Source organism: Larus michahellis, chromosome 24 (assembly GCF_964199755.1).
Source record: "Larus michahellis chromosome 24, bLarMic1.1, whole genome shotgun sequence".
Taxonomy (NCBI): Eukaryota; Metazoa; Chordata; class Aves; order Charadriiformes; family Laridae; genus Larus; species Larus michahellis.
The window spans coordinates 1,207,882-1,221,408 of record NC_133919.1 but is presented as its reverse complement, the minus strand read 5'-3'; the positions used below and the strand labels follow the sequence as shown (position 1 = coordinate 1,221,408).

Here is a 13,527-nt window from a genome sequence, read left to right as displayed (position 1 = left end):
TAAATAAAGCAAGAGGAGGCGGGTCCTGTCACCGCCAGGCCCTCACGGGCGGCCTGCGTCCCACGGTTCCCCCAAAGACACCTTTGACAGCGCCCCCCCCACCCCCCTTCACCCTTCTTCCCGCAGACCCCCGTTGCTCCAGAAAACCAGCGTTAACGGTGACTTGTTTTAAAAAATATGTCTTTAATCAGTGTGCTGCGGGAGAGCGGGAGGAGGAGGGGGCTGTCCGAGGTCCGGGAGGGGCGGTGGTGGGAGGCGGGGGGCGGCGGCGGCCCCTCGCCTCAGTCCGTGGACTCCAGCACCGACTCGCTGAGCGCCAGGTCCCAGTAGTGCTCGGCGCCGTGCTTTTTAAAGTGCTCCCGTGCCATGTTCTCCGTGGGGCACTGCTTAAATTTCATTTCACCGAAGCTGCGGTCCTTCGCTGTGCCCTGGGGAGGAGAAAAGAGACGGTTTCTGACCCATCTCTGGGGAAAAGTCAGGGGAAACGCGGCTTCGAGCGACTCAAGGAACTCGGGAATAAACACTTTCCCAAGCTGAGGCGTGACTAAGGGAGCACTGTATGTGGGAGACTCTCCTAGTTCTGCTAACGCTACGGAAAGAGTCAGAGCGGCAGGTCTGCATCCAATCCAGTGCCTTGAAACGTAATTTCTCCCATTTCATCATTTTTTCCCCCCCAAGCCTTAGGCCCCCCCATATTGAACTACACCCGCGACTCACCTCCCAAACCAGAGAGCATTTGTTTGTTTTCTTAACAGACTCCTCGTCGGACTCATCATCATCTGAAAAAAAACAACCAATAAAGCTAATTTTAGGCCCGAAGAGCCGCTTCGCCACCCCTCCACGCAGTTTTACACTTACCCTCTCCCTTTGTGTTCGATGTTTGCTCATCCCATTTTATTCGATGAAGCATAAGACGTTTGAACTTCTTCTGTGCTTTCGGGCCTGGGGAAAAAAAGAGTAAAGAAACAGGCTCTTCAACACATCGCAAAATTACCTAGAACTGTGCAAACCATGAGGAACCGTGCCAGAGCCGAGGCTCTCGCTCTGAGCACCTGCTCACAGAGCATCAAGGATTCAAATCAAGTGCTTTTTCCCTTTAACGTCGAACGCGCTGGGTTTTCTAACTGGATTACAGTGCGCTCCGCAGTCAGCACTAACCCCATTAGCACCGTAATTAAGGGAGTTTCAAATGGCCTCTTCACTTTCTTGCCCTTCCGGAACCCTCAGTCAACAATTTCCATGGTAATTTTTGCTAGAGGCAAGCTTTTGAATGCTACACTGACCAAAAACCAGCCTCCGAAGTCCTCACCTCCTTCTACCACCACCACGTTGACGTCTTTGTGCAAAACCACCACGCCTGTTAAGTACAGCTGGCCAGCGTTTGCCTCGATTTTGAATTTTTTTGCTGGGTTGCTCAAGTTTCTGACCCTAAGGATTAAAAAATAAATAAATAAATAAAGACAGACAAACATTTGTGGAAAAACAGAACTATTATCACCATAAGAGGTCCCTACCCTGCCTCAGCTGGGTCCCTCAGGGGCTTTACCCACAGCTCAAAGTGACACACGTTTGCTATCGGACTGCCCAGAGAGGCTGCGTCCGTCCCTTCCCATTCTCATTTCATTTAGAACTCTAAAGTTTCCTGATTTCTGGACATCAGTTCACCAGCTTAGCTTAGACAGCTGGGAAATGGCTCTCCTCATCAGAAACTTCAATCCCAGATGAAACGCTCCAAACCCGACACGTGTTTTTAGGGCTCGGCTGTGACAGAATGAGTTAAGGACAGAGTTAACAGACACGTCATTTGGGACGGTGTCATTGCTACGGGCAGTGCTTGATGGAAACCTGACAAGCGGGTGCACAGTCCTGCTACTGAAGGCTGCTCCTCTCCATCGGCGTGTTTTTATAGGGAACGTGTCAGGTTCATTTAGAAAGAGACGTAGGGTGAACCACCGCCAAGAGGTCCTGGCCCTGCACTCACCTGTACACAGCTATGTGAACTCCCTGTGAAACGTCTTCCTTCAGCTTTTTCACCTTCTTGGCTTTTCGCTGTTCCGCTGTGAGCTTTCTCGCAGCGTTTGCTTCTTCATGAGCTCTGGATGCAAAGAGAGAGGCAGCAATAAGCACAAAGCAGCCTATGATGCACCCGTTACGGCATCAAAACGGATCCTTCTCTTCCTCAGCACAGAATATGTTCCACAGATCCCAAAGCAGCTGCAACTCCTGCCCGGATTTCTGCCCGAATTAAAAGCATGTCGGTTTTTTAATCCACTCCCCAGTCCAATTCATTCTCAGTCTCTTCCCTGAAAACATTAATTAGTAACAACTGCGACCACCATCATGGTAAGAAACTCATTTAATACAGGGCACGAGGCCACTCTCCAGTGGCAAGATCTGATCACCGAGACCCAGCTGCCCCCTGGGCCTCGGGGGGGTCATTCCAGGCAAGCTAAAATAGGCTACAAGAGCAACACACACAACATCCCACTGCTCCTGCTTCGCTGCATCAGTTCAGGGATTTTGTTCCGTACAAACAAATGCAGCAACGGCACTAAATCCATTTAAAAATGGCCCCGAAAGAATGGTACAACGTGCCACCTACTTCTGTCTCTTTGCCATCTGCGCTCTAACGTGAGCTTCGACTTTTGTCGGGTCCTGAACAGCTTCCGTTCCCAGTACTCGCATCAGGTTTGAAATTCTTACTGCAAGGGAAACGGGAGAGGAGCTGTGAGAGGCTCCAGCCGGACACCAGCTTGCCATAACGGCCCAGCACAGAAACACCAGGCACGTCTGCAGGCTCATACACCGACTGTACGGGCTGGTATCAGATCACACCATCACACGTGGCACAGATCTGTGCGATCCCACAGAGACTGTGCTGCCTGCAGCATTCCCAACCACCTCCAGGTTTGGCCCGGGCAAGTGGTTTGCCATCTGAGGGCCCACACTGGCCCGGAGTTCCGCTCCCAGCTTGCCCGCTGTTGCTGTTGTTTACCTTTGGGCTCCGGTGGTGGCATCAGGCCCAGTCTGACTTTCTCTTGCAGCTCCTTCTGGGCTTCTCTCCGAGTCTGTCGCCGTAATTTCTTCTGCTCTTTCTTAGTTAAATAAACGCCCAGGGTCACTGGCATGTCACTGTCCACTGGGAAGAGAAACAAGGCAAGATGAACATAGATCTGCTTTTGAAGAAGCAAAATACTGCCTGCAACCATTACCCCCATACCACGCTCCGTTATATCCGCACTTCATCGACAAATCCGACCTCTGCAGCGCTGCAGGCTGTTTGCATGAAACAGGAAACCAGGAAAATGGGTTCTGTCTATTTTTTGGTTTTACTGAAAAGTAAAACGCTCTGCGGTTAATTTTATGTCCTTTCCTCAGGGCGAGGAGGTCAAAACCAACCTGCCGGAGGCGAGGAGCCCATGTCTGTGCTGCCACCCCAGCAAGCATGGAGAGGGCCACCGACAGGCAGCAAGTTACTGGTAACTGCTACAGGTTTTATATCAAGTTTCCAAAAACAGGGCAGAGACTCTCCCTCGCAATTCCCGTGATCTTTGCAGAGCTTTCAGGCTTATCTTTGCACAATTTCTTCTCATCGCAGGGATAAGAGATGCCGGGCTGCAGTGTTACAAGTGGGGACTTGCAGGCTGGGTTACCCACTAAGTATTTTGTCTCTAGTTTAACAGCAAAGTCAACCAAAATTGGGGCAGTACCTGGGGGGTTGAGCTGTGCTGGGTGCTCCACGAGGTTTGTGATCCCGAAGTACTCGTCTCTCTTTGAAGACGTTCCACCTTTTCTAGAAAGGGGAGAGTTGGGTGTCATTGCAAAAACCCCAGCCTGAGTTCCTGTGTTCCCTTAAATGTGATCCATGGAAAAGAAATATAATGCTTCCCTTGGGCCAGCCGCGGAGGGTATGCAACACACACAAATTCCTACCCAAGGCACAGATCAGAGCTTGATGTGCTGAAGGAGACACGCAGTGATGTAGTATTAATGCGTAGGTGTCTACCCCAGTGGAATATCCACCCACATTTCATGGCTAGGAGGCAGGATTCCCATAAATCTACCGTCAACAAGACTTGGTCAGAAAAATACTTGAAAAAAAACCCAAAACACACCACCAACTTTGGGCCAAAAACGTCCTCTAACTCCAGGGCAGTCACCTCCTCAGTCACTGAGGGAACACTGCCTCCAACACAGGAGGTGGGCAGATGCCTACCACCAGCCCCAGGAGAGACTTTGTGAGCGAAACTAGTGCCCATGTGGATCTCAGAGATGAGGGAGGTGGAATTCAATAGCTCAAGCAGGTACATCTGCCCTGATTTATCATACAATGGTCAGAGTTGGAAGGGACCTTGAAGATCATCTAGCTCCAACCCTTCCACTAGACCAGGTTGCTCCAAGCCCCGTCCAACCTGACCTCAACCACCACGTTACCCCCGAGAAGCTCCTCGAGTTTCCTCCTGCGGCAGAATGCTCAAAACCTGGCAAATAAAATACTTACAAGTCAAGGCCGTTAGGGATGATGTAGGAGTCCCACCACTCTATCTCTGGGATCTCCCCCTCTTTCAGCTCCTTCTTTGGGGTAATAAGAGCCAACTTGGTGGAAGTGTGTATCCCCGTCTTCCTGGCGGCTTGGGAGATCTCTGCCTGCAGTTTTTCTAGTTGAGCCTGTGAAGATGGAGAGGAAAATGGCACAGAAAGGTCATTCCAAAATAGCACAACCTTCAGGAAAAGCACAATATGTATGCACCTGCTCATTTATTTATTTTTTTTATAAGCAATCTGAAGCAGACCGCAGAAGAAACGACACCACATGTGACAGCAGAGTGCTTTTGCAGAAGCTCATGAACCTGACAAAAATCTGGTCTTTTTACTGAGCCTTCTAGGCGCATGGAGCGATCCCAAAGAAATATCTCCCCATAGGCATCATATCCCTGGACTTTTCTAATGAAGCTCTTTTCTCTCCCCTTCTCCCCAAGAACTTGGGCATTTTACCAAGATTCCTTTAAATCTCCACCTCTGGAGCGATTCCTCATGTGTAAAGAACACTCGGCCAGAAAATTCTCTTTTGGAAATTTTCAATCTTTTGTAAAAAAAAAATAAAAGAAAAAAAAAGTAGATTTTGTCTGTTATCAAGTGACACTAGCTGCAAGAAAACACTTTCCGCATACATGTCCTAATTTGGATGCCTGCCTTTCCAACAAGGACAATGTTGACAGAAAAGTTTCAGGTGACGTTACTGAAAAGCTTCTTCAAAGCCAACACAGCTCCCTTCACATCCCAGGAGAGGAGCATCGACTCCCATCCCGAACCGAACCCTCACTTCATGCTCTCAGTTAGCATGGCAAGACCTCAAATACCTTCGTTCGCAACCTCTGGGCAATTTTCTCAAATTTGCCTTTTTCATGGAACTTAAAGGTGCGTTTCTGACGCTGGGCTGGGGTTATGGAGACGCGGGGGTCAAAGTAAGTGTTCGACTCCATATCTTCCGAGGGCTTTTCTTTAAGCTGCTGTTTGAACTGCTCTCTCTTCACAGCTCTGATGTTTGCTTTTAGGGTTGGCATGCGGTGAGTCAACTCAATCTCTTTACCAGTCGCATCAACAGTTCGGCCTTGCTCATCCAAGATCAGCGGCGTAGGCTTTGTCTGATCCTTCAGCTCCACTTTCCTGGCGGCAAGACAAGATAAGTTGCGTTAAAATGCAAGTACAGCATTAATTCAAACGAAATCTGAGCCTTATTTCCACGGTGAGCACCAAACCAGCCCACGACTTGTGAAAGGCCTCCTCATAACATTAAGTCTCATTATGCTGCCAGAAAGGACTCAAATCTCACATGCAGACTTTGGGAGAGTCTCACCCAAGGAAGGATTAACCTCCATTTCACCTCTTTAACATAAAATTTGTTCCTTTAGCAGCCATTAAGGCCACTGCCAGGGAACCAGCAGTTCTGGAGAAGCCTTTGGTCAGACCTTCCATCGGCATTCTGGCGTTACGCTCGCCAGGAGCCCACAGCGAACAGCAGGTACTCACGGCGGCGCGATCCCCATGGCGTGCAGGTTGGCCAGCCCCACCATGTTGGCGTTGCCGATGAGCCCTGGTTTCAAGGCCAGCTGAGCCTGGATTCGGGCCTGCAGCTCCGCAGCTTTCCTGGCCTTCTCAATGGCATCATTCATGAACGTCGCTGCCTGGGAGGGCTGGATGGTGTTGCCAATGGGGAGTCGTTCCGATTGGGATGAAGAAGAAATTTTTGGCTGTTGACAGAGAAAGAAGTTTCGTTACCTGACTGTTGCAACGCACCGAAGTCAACGTGTCATAGGTGAAAGAGGGACCACGGGACTTGCCGGTTGTACCTGTGGTGTCGGAGGACTGATGAAACTCAGCTGCTTTTTCCGCTCTTCGATCTGCCGGGTGGCTGCTTCCATCATCTGTTTGATCTGTGGAAAGAAAACTGGAGAATGAGTTTTTCTTCCCTCTATCCGAAGGGGACATGGGGTCCTCAGCACCCTTTTACAACTGCAAATGCGTGTGAGAGCGGAATTGTATCGAACTGCTCTAATCAACAACCCCAGCCGCAGAGAAAGAATCTAACAGTGCAGGCACACTCTACCAAGACCATTTACTCCAGCTCATGCGAAGAAAACATCCAAACTTTCCCCACTCCAAGGCTTTGCATTATCATTAGCCGAACGCAGAAGCGGCAGGGAGCCTTGCGAAGGGAACAGAGGCAATGACCACAGCAAAGGGCAGTCAAAAGCAACTTGCTCAGCTTGTTATATGAATTAAGATAAAGTAAATGCTAAACCATGCTGGGATTTGAGATCCTAGACCGGAGCAGCTCTGTTCTGGGGCAGAGCTCGTGTAACAGCCTAGTTAGACTGACCTGTAGCTTGGTCAGCATCCCAGGGCTCTCTGACGGGGGTCCTGGTATGACCTCAGGCTCATCCTCAACCTCCTCAAATCGCGGTATGCGCCGCTTCTTGACGCCGGAAGATTCCTTGGATACCTCAGAGTCATCACCAAACACATCCTAATTTAAAAAAGTGGAGGAGAAAACTGTGGTTAAAAACAAAGTTCTCCTCACGGCCACTGTTTTAAGATGAGAAACCACCAGGCGGATCAGATCCAGCACCGTACGCTCAGCACCGCGCTGTGGTTCAGAGTTTCCAGGGCGGCACTCGCAGGCTGATCTACTGGTAACCCCGCATGAAGCCTGTGCCCTGGTCCCCCACCACAGAAGCATCAATGATGGTCCATGCAAGAGCTTGAAGGACAGGAGACATCACAGGGACGTGCCAGTGTAAAAGCCAACATGGCTCTCTCAGGCAGGCAAAGGTTTTTCGGCACTGAGGAGATTTGAGATCTTGCCCAGCTATCCGGAGAGATGGAAAAAGCCTGCCCACAAGCTGACCTGACTGGGCTAAAATGGTTTCCACGTCTTCCACCAGCTTCAGAGGGGTTTGGTGAGGGAAGCTGCGCTGTCCTACCACATCCTCCCCAAGAGCAGGATGCAGCCCCAGACCCGGAGCAGGTCAGGATACCTGCGGCATTCCCTCACGCTCCGACCCAGCCGACTCCAGCTTAGATCCAAAGATGCCACACTCAAACTGAGCCGCTCTGGAGAAGCTCAGAGAGCAGGCAGAGCAATGACCACGCTGATGGACTCGCATACAGCGTGAGGGTCACAAAAGAAAAGGCGAGGCGCGCTTCAGAGGGAGCTCTGCGCTCGGGGAGCCAGGAAAGCGTGCCGTCAAAGCACACCCCAGCTTGGGAGACTGCGGCCACGGCTTTCATTGAGTCAGTGGCTGGTTTGTGTACAGTAAACTGGATTTGTCCATGCGGCTGGGTTACTGTAGTGTGTGTGTCAAGATGTTATTTGAAAAGAAAATATACACACCGGTTGTAAGCGTTAGTTGCAATCCCTTCTTCTATTCATATTCTACAAGGACACTTCCTCATCCAGACACAGGTACTTCTTGGAAAACCTACAAGTTCAAGAGAAAGGACTTGCCCATAGTATAAAGTGTGTAAACCATTACGTTTTAGTTCCTGAAACTTCCCAAGCAACGACCTACCCCACAAGAGTTAACCAAGGAGAGAGACGGCAGGCCAGGCAGCATGCTGAAGACAGCTAACGTGACCAGTAAGCAGCATTCTGAATTAATCCACTGCTTGTTGCTAGAAGATCTACGTGTGCAAGTATAAATTCAACTCTAAAAGCTGCACTGGGGTGGGAGGGGAAGCCAGTCTGTAAGTACAGCCATGATGTGACAACCTCTCTAGAGCACCTTGTGTTACAGCAGGGTCAGGACAGATCTAGATCTTGATGGAGGACCTCCAAGAAAGGTAATTCCGGAGAGCAGTGTTGACGATTTGGCAGGCGAGATGCCTGTCCCAATGCCAGGAGCCAAGAGAAGAGGATAGGTCTGCTCTGCCGCTTCCCAGCCCTGCTTTCGTGTTAGCTGGGAAGCTGAGAACACCATTAACCATCTGCACTCATGCGAGACACCCCAGCAGACGCTTCACTGGAGAAGAATCACCTACTCCACAGCCAGCCCCATCCCTGCTCCACTCTGCCAGCACAAGATCCCCTCTGCAACAGGCTGCTGCTCCCTCCCCGTGTCCTGCAGCGCACTGGCCACAGCCACGAGGAAGATGAGAGGACAAGACATCCCAAAAGCGGGCACAATCTGAATTCAACTTGCGAAGAGAGGCAGGATCCACGCGTGTTAGCTGTGCCACGGGGCTGCAGGAGTCACCCTGCCAGGCTGCAGCTGGCGATCCTGCCACCATGAAGCACCAAGCGGCAATGGTACCGATGACATCTCTATCTCTCTGCCATCTCCCCAGGAGGTCAAAAACAAGAGGGGAGCAGCTGGGATCCACCAGCCTACCGAAAACCTTGCTTTCTAATGGCCCTGTGGCAGCTCGGCACAGTGAGTGGCTGTGCCAGCCCAATACCCAAATTAAAGCAGAACGGCAGCACGGAAATACTTGAAAGATGCTTTTTGGCACTTCGGTTGTGACCAAGAAAGCTGCAGAAGACTGAAGTCCTTTTAAGCTACCGCCGCTCACAGGGGGCTGGGACACATGAACCCAAACCTCTCCAGATCAGTAAATTGGGTTGCACCAGCTCTGCAGGGTGGAAGCTGTTTTAACACATCGTTCGTTAACTGGGGAACGTAGCCAGACCTGGAGGGAACCCTTCCCCGGCACCAGTTAAAGCCTCAGCAAGTTTCTAACAGAAAATAGGGAGTGATGGCAGCTGTCTCCCAATACACCTGAAGAGATTCAAATCCTGAACAGGAGTATTCTAGCTAACTGAGGTTAAGCGCTGACTAAAACTGTCACAGAGAAACACAGATTGCCATAAAATAGGAACCTCAGAAAAAGTGAAAGGAAACTTACTTTGTAAGCGGGGAGCAGCATGGAGAGTAGCCCCTTTTAAACTCGGTATGCGAGTGATGGAAAAAATGCAATTCCAGAAGATGGCGAGTAAAGTCTTCAAGAGAAGAAAGGAAGTGAAAACAGGTTTGGATGCATGAGACTTCCACCATCCCAGACAAGCGTTAGATGGGAGAAACACCAGAGAGCTAGTAAATCCCTGCTGAAATTCACCTTGTGCTCCGACAGGAGTTGTCAAAAATCACCCTCTGTTGGTTACGGATGTGAAAAAGAATGAGAACCCACAGGATTACCCACCACAGAGCCTCACTCACTCACTGACAGGGAGAGCTGGCTGACAGAGCGAAATGTGGCGCGTCTGGGCAAGGAAGAGCAAGGGGAAGCTGCTGGGAGCACCAAGCCCAGGCTCCCAGTGAAAACACAGCACTGCCAACGCAGCGGTAAAGAGTAGGAAAGAAAACAGAGAGATGGAGCCCTGTGAAATTACTCTGCTGCACAATTGTACTGGAGATCTTTAAAGAAACCAAAAGCCCAGGTTTCCCACCAAGGAGAGTATGGTGCTACCTCATCCGAAGGCAAAGAGAACCGAAAGGTAAAGGCTCACACACTTCATCATGGAACAGGGTCTTTTCTCTTGAACTTTAAGCGTTATGAGATGTACCTCTCTGGAAGAGGAAAGCGTGGCAGAGTACCAGTGCTGTCTCCACGGCCACCAAACCACAGAAAAAAAGCAATCAATAATCACCTTCAGCTCTCGCTTTCGGTTCCGGTCGCTGTTGGATTTGGAGTGCCTGGAGCTTCGGCCTTCCTCCACCGCCTCAAAGAGCTTGTCCACAAATCGCAGGGTGGAATCATCGAGAAAGGGTTTGAGGTGGTCTGGAAAAGAAAAGCGAGTTGTGTAAATTCAGAATTCACTGTGTGGGATAAGCAGGAGAATGGAGAATTCGCAGAGACTTCTGCAGAGCTGTATAACACATATTTAAAGGTGGATTCAACCCAACAAACGCAGCGGGACCTGCGAGCTGGGCTACGGAGACCTCTGGGATCTGCACATCCTGTTGTGAGGAGCTTTAAACTCTGTAAGATTGAGGGAGTTCAGGCCTACACCAGAAAAAAATTAGGGCTCTAATAGAAAAAAAAAAAAAAAAAAAAAAAAAAAAAAAAGCCATGGGTAAAATCATCATTTTCAATTCCTTTAGAACAAGAGCTCTTAAATTCGTTTTTTACTTCTGCTTTTTTTGTGACATATTCCAAGACTTTTTATTGTGTCTCACCTGTCTGCATGGATTTGCACGCACTCGCCACTGCCTCATCGAGGCCAAGACAGAATCACCCCCCCGCACACTAAAGAGCTTCCAGCTTTGTGGGGTTTCGTTTGTTTTACAAAACCAGCTCAACACAAACCAGATTCCACCCCTGCAAGGACAGCATTCGCCCCCCCAGACACTGCCAGCCACCACCAGCAACAAAACCACAACCCACCACACAGCCCAGCATTAGGCTGGTCTTCCAGGAATAGAGGGAGCGAGCTTAAATATGATTTGAGGCCATTTCAAAGGGATCTGAGGCTTTGTGTGCACCTATTTTCTCTGTCTGACCAGCTGCATGAAGACCTGCAGGGTCAGGGTTGGAGCCCTTGGGACGTACCGGCTGCTTTCTTTTTGTCCATGCCCTTCCCAACGCAGTTCAGCGCCGCCGTGACCACGGTGGGCTCCGAGAACCCCAGGACTCGCTTCACTGTCTTCTCGATCCATGGTTTCAGCTCATCCAATTCCCTTTTGGAGAGCGACATCTTTGCCAGGAGCTGAACTGAATTATTTTGCTTGCACCTATAAAGATGAGAGCCGAGAAAACCACAGACTAGTAAAATACAAGTATCAGATTGTCATTATCGTGGAATGGTTTCAGTTGGAAGGGGCCTTAAAGACCATCCCACCCCACGCCCTGCCCTGGGCAGGGACACCTCCCACCAGCCCAGCTTGCTCCAAGCCCCGTCCAACCTGGCCTTGAACCCCTCCAGGGATGGGGCAGCCACAGCTTCTCTGGGCAACCTGGGCCAGGGGCTCACCCCCCTCACAGCAAAGAATTTCTTCCTAATATCTAATCTAAATTAGACAAGACGCAGCATCAGGCCCTGTGAAGGGAAACTGTGCTCACAGATCACCCTGCGGGGAAAGCCCTCAACCTCCTACATCCCACCAGCCTTCCCTTACGGATGACAGACAACTGCCTTGCACAATGCGAGACAAATAACACTTCAAACCGATACAGAAAAACCTCACACGTATCTGCTCACCCTTAATTAGCCTCTTTGCTTGAGGTTCATGAACTACTTTGATCACTTTCCACTTAACTGATACTTAAAGTTTCAGCACATGCCTGGTTGCCTCTGTGTTTGCTGCTTAAACCAGCGGCTGTCGTCGGCGAAGTCGAAATTACAGATTTTTCAAAGCAAAAAACCATCTCTCCTCATTAATCATTAGCAGTTCTCACACTGTCAGTCACAGGCTACAGATGCAATAATGTTTAATTACACGCCCAGGCCCTAATCTGATTTGGAAAGCAAGTCTCCTTTATCTGGAAACAGAAAAAAATCTTCTTAAGGAAATATGTTTGGCCTCGGCATTTCTTCCCCATGCAAAAAGGTCTGCAGAGCCTTAACATAGATCTATTTTAACAGAAAACCAATGAAATATGTTTCACATCCCTGAAGCTGAGAATTAAGAGCTGGGGCGTGAGTTCTAACGAAGCATTTTCCCCGTTTAGGATCCGTGAATGGCAGACAGAAGTAAATCTGCTGGTTTCAAGCAGCAAGGAGGGGGCCTGCACTCCCTCTGGAGAGCTCACACCTCTCTGCAGCCAAAAACCTGAAAATCTCCAGAGCATTGTACTTTTGACAGCTGGTTTCTCAGAGATAATTAAAAAGCAGCATCAAATACATCCCAAAAGAATGTTATTACAGAGTTTCACCTATAACTTCTGACTTTGCAGTATGTAATGCTTCAGGACAAAGCCAGAGATTCAAGGCAAGTGAAAATAATTAATTACTACACTGACACATCAATAACTTTCCGCACATATGCTATTAAATGCAGAAGTTATATAATTAGAGCTTCTTTTAAACTCTGTATTAATAATTTTCAACTCCTGCGACCTTGTCAGACCAACAGAGTAATGCAACAGGTTTAACGGTGTTTCACTCGGAATACGGGGAGAGCAAAGAGGCCGGTCAGTGTCCGTAGGGAACGTTTCCATCAGCGCTGGTGCTCCCAGCACCCTCGGGCTGCGGGGACTCCCGGGAACCCGGTGGGAAAACAACACCTAAGCGAGATATTAAATATATATATATATATATAAAAATAAAGGCACTAACCGGCTTTCCTATGTTACTTCCCAGAACGGTGAGAAACTGAAGCCGGTGCTCCCGCGGCCGGACAAACTGCTTCCTTCAAGGAGGAAAAAGAAGAATTCAGCTTCGCCGCCCCAAACTCGCCGGCCCGGGGTCGGAATTCCCGCCGAGAGTCCGCCGCCGCCCGACAAGGACGCCCGGTCCCCGCCGAACGGCTCCCGCTCGGCGCAGGAGACCCCCGGCCCCGCCACAGCCGGTACCCGCGGGGGCCGCTCGCCTCCTGCACAGCCCTAGCATCCCGTCGCTACTGCCGGCAGCTGCGTCCGACCCCCTACCTCCCCCGGCACCGGAGCTGGGCCCCGGCCCGGGACTCCTCGGCGCGGCCTCAGCGGGGAAGGCCTCAGGCGCGGCCTCCCCGGTGCCCCCCCCCCCCACCCTCCGCTTAGCCGCCTCGTCTCCCGCCCGGCGCCCTCCCTGCCCTCAGAGGCGGCCCCTCCCCTCACCGGAGCGGGCGCGGCAGGGCGCGGCCCCGGTAGGCCCCGGCCCGGTCGGCGGCCCTGACGGCAACGGCCCTAACGGCGACGGCACGTCGGGGCGGAAACGGAAACGGCAGCGCGGCGCCTGCGCGCCCCTTGGCGCGGGGGCTGTCGGGAAAGAGGAGGACGGCGCGAACGGCACGCGGGCGGGGCGTGTGGGAAAGGGGCGGGGCGCGCTGCACCACGTGACCGCCGAAAGACCCCGCCCCCCGCTGTCCCCCACCACCTGCCCGCGGGCCG

At 50.9% G+C, this 13,527-nt stretch overlaps 1 protein-coding gene across 3 annotated transcripts; it reads right to left on the bottom strand.

The window, feature by feature from the left end:
- Positions 1–163: 163 nt before the first annotated feature.
- On the bottom strand, positions 164–13,392 carry PRPF3 (pre-mRNA processing factor 3). 3 transcript variants are annotated; one of them, XM_074566484.1, is made up of 18 exons: positions 13,255–13,392; positions 12,776–12,848; positions 11,050–11,231; positions 10,148–10,278; positions 7,895–7,982; positions 6,881–7,027; positions 6,351–6,434; positions 6,031–6,251; positions 5,361–5,667; positions 4,502–4,668; positions 3,711–3,793; positions 2,996–3,139; positions 2,603–2,702; positions 1,982–2,095; positions 1,310–1,428; positions 859–942; positions 718–779; positions 164–428 (listed from the first exon to the last, which is right to left on the bottom strand). In XM_074566484.1, exons 6-18 carry the CDS (start codon positions 6,896–6,898, stop codon positions 282–284), a joined length of 1,650 nt encoding a protein of 549 aa, XP_074422585.1. In that variant the 5' UTR covers positions 6,899–7,027; positions 7,895–7,982; positions 10,148–10,278; positions 11,050–11,231; positions 12,776–12,848; positions 13,255–13,392; the 3' UTR covers positions 164–281. The 3 variants fall into 3 exon arrangements, with proteins under 3 accessions (XP_074422585.1, XP_074422584.1, XP_074422586.1); XM_074566483.1 differs by lacking the exon at positions 7,895–7,982; XM_074566485.1 differs by lacking the exons at positions 10,148–10,278; positions 11,050–11,231; positions 12,776–12,848; positions 13,255–13,392 and adding an exon at positions 9,406–9,499.
- Between the last annotated feature and the right edge of the window lie 135 nt (positions 13,393–13,527).

Bases quoted from the DNA above. Each gene is read 5' to 3' on its own strand.
- PRPF3 (XM_074566483.1), bottom strand. From the start codon at position 11,194: ATGTCGCTCTCCAAAAGGGAATTGGATGAGCTGAAACCATGGATCGAG. The intron at 3,140-3,710 runs GTACTGCCCCAA...TTCTCTTCCCAG, and splicing joins AGCACAGCTCAACCCCCCAG to TGGACAGTGACATGCCAGTG. The intron at 1,429-1,981 runs GTGAGTGCAGGG...TTTAATCCTTAG, and splicing joins GTTCACATAGCTGTGTACAG to GGTCAGAAACTTGAGCAACC.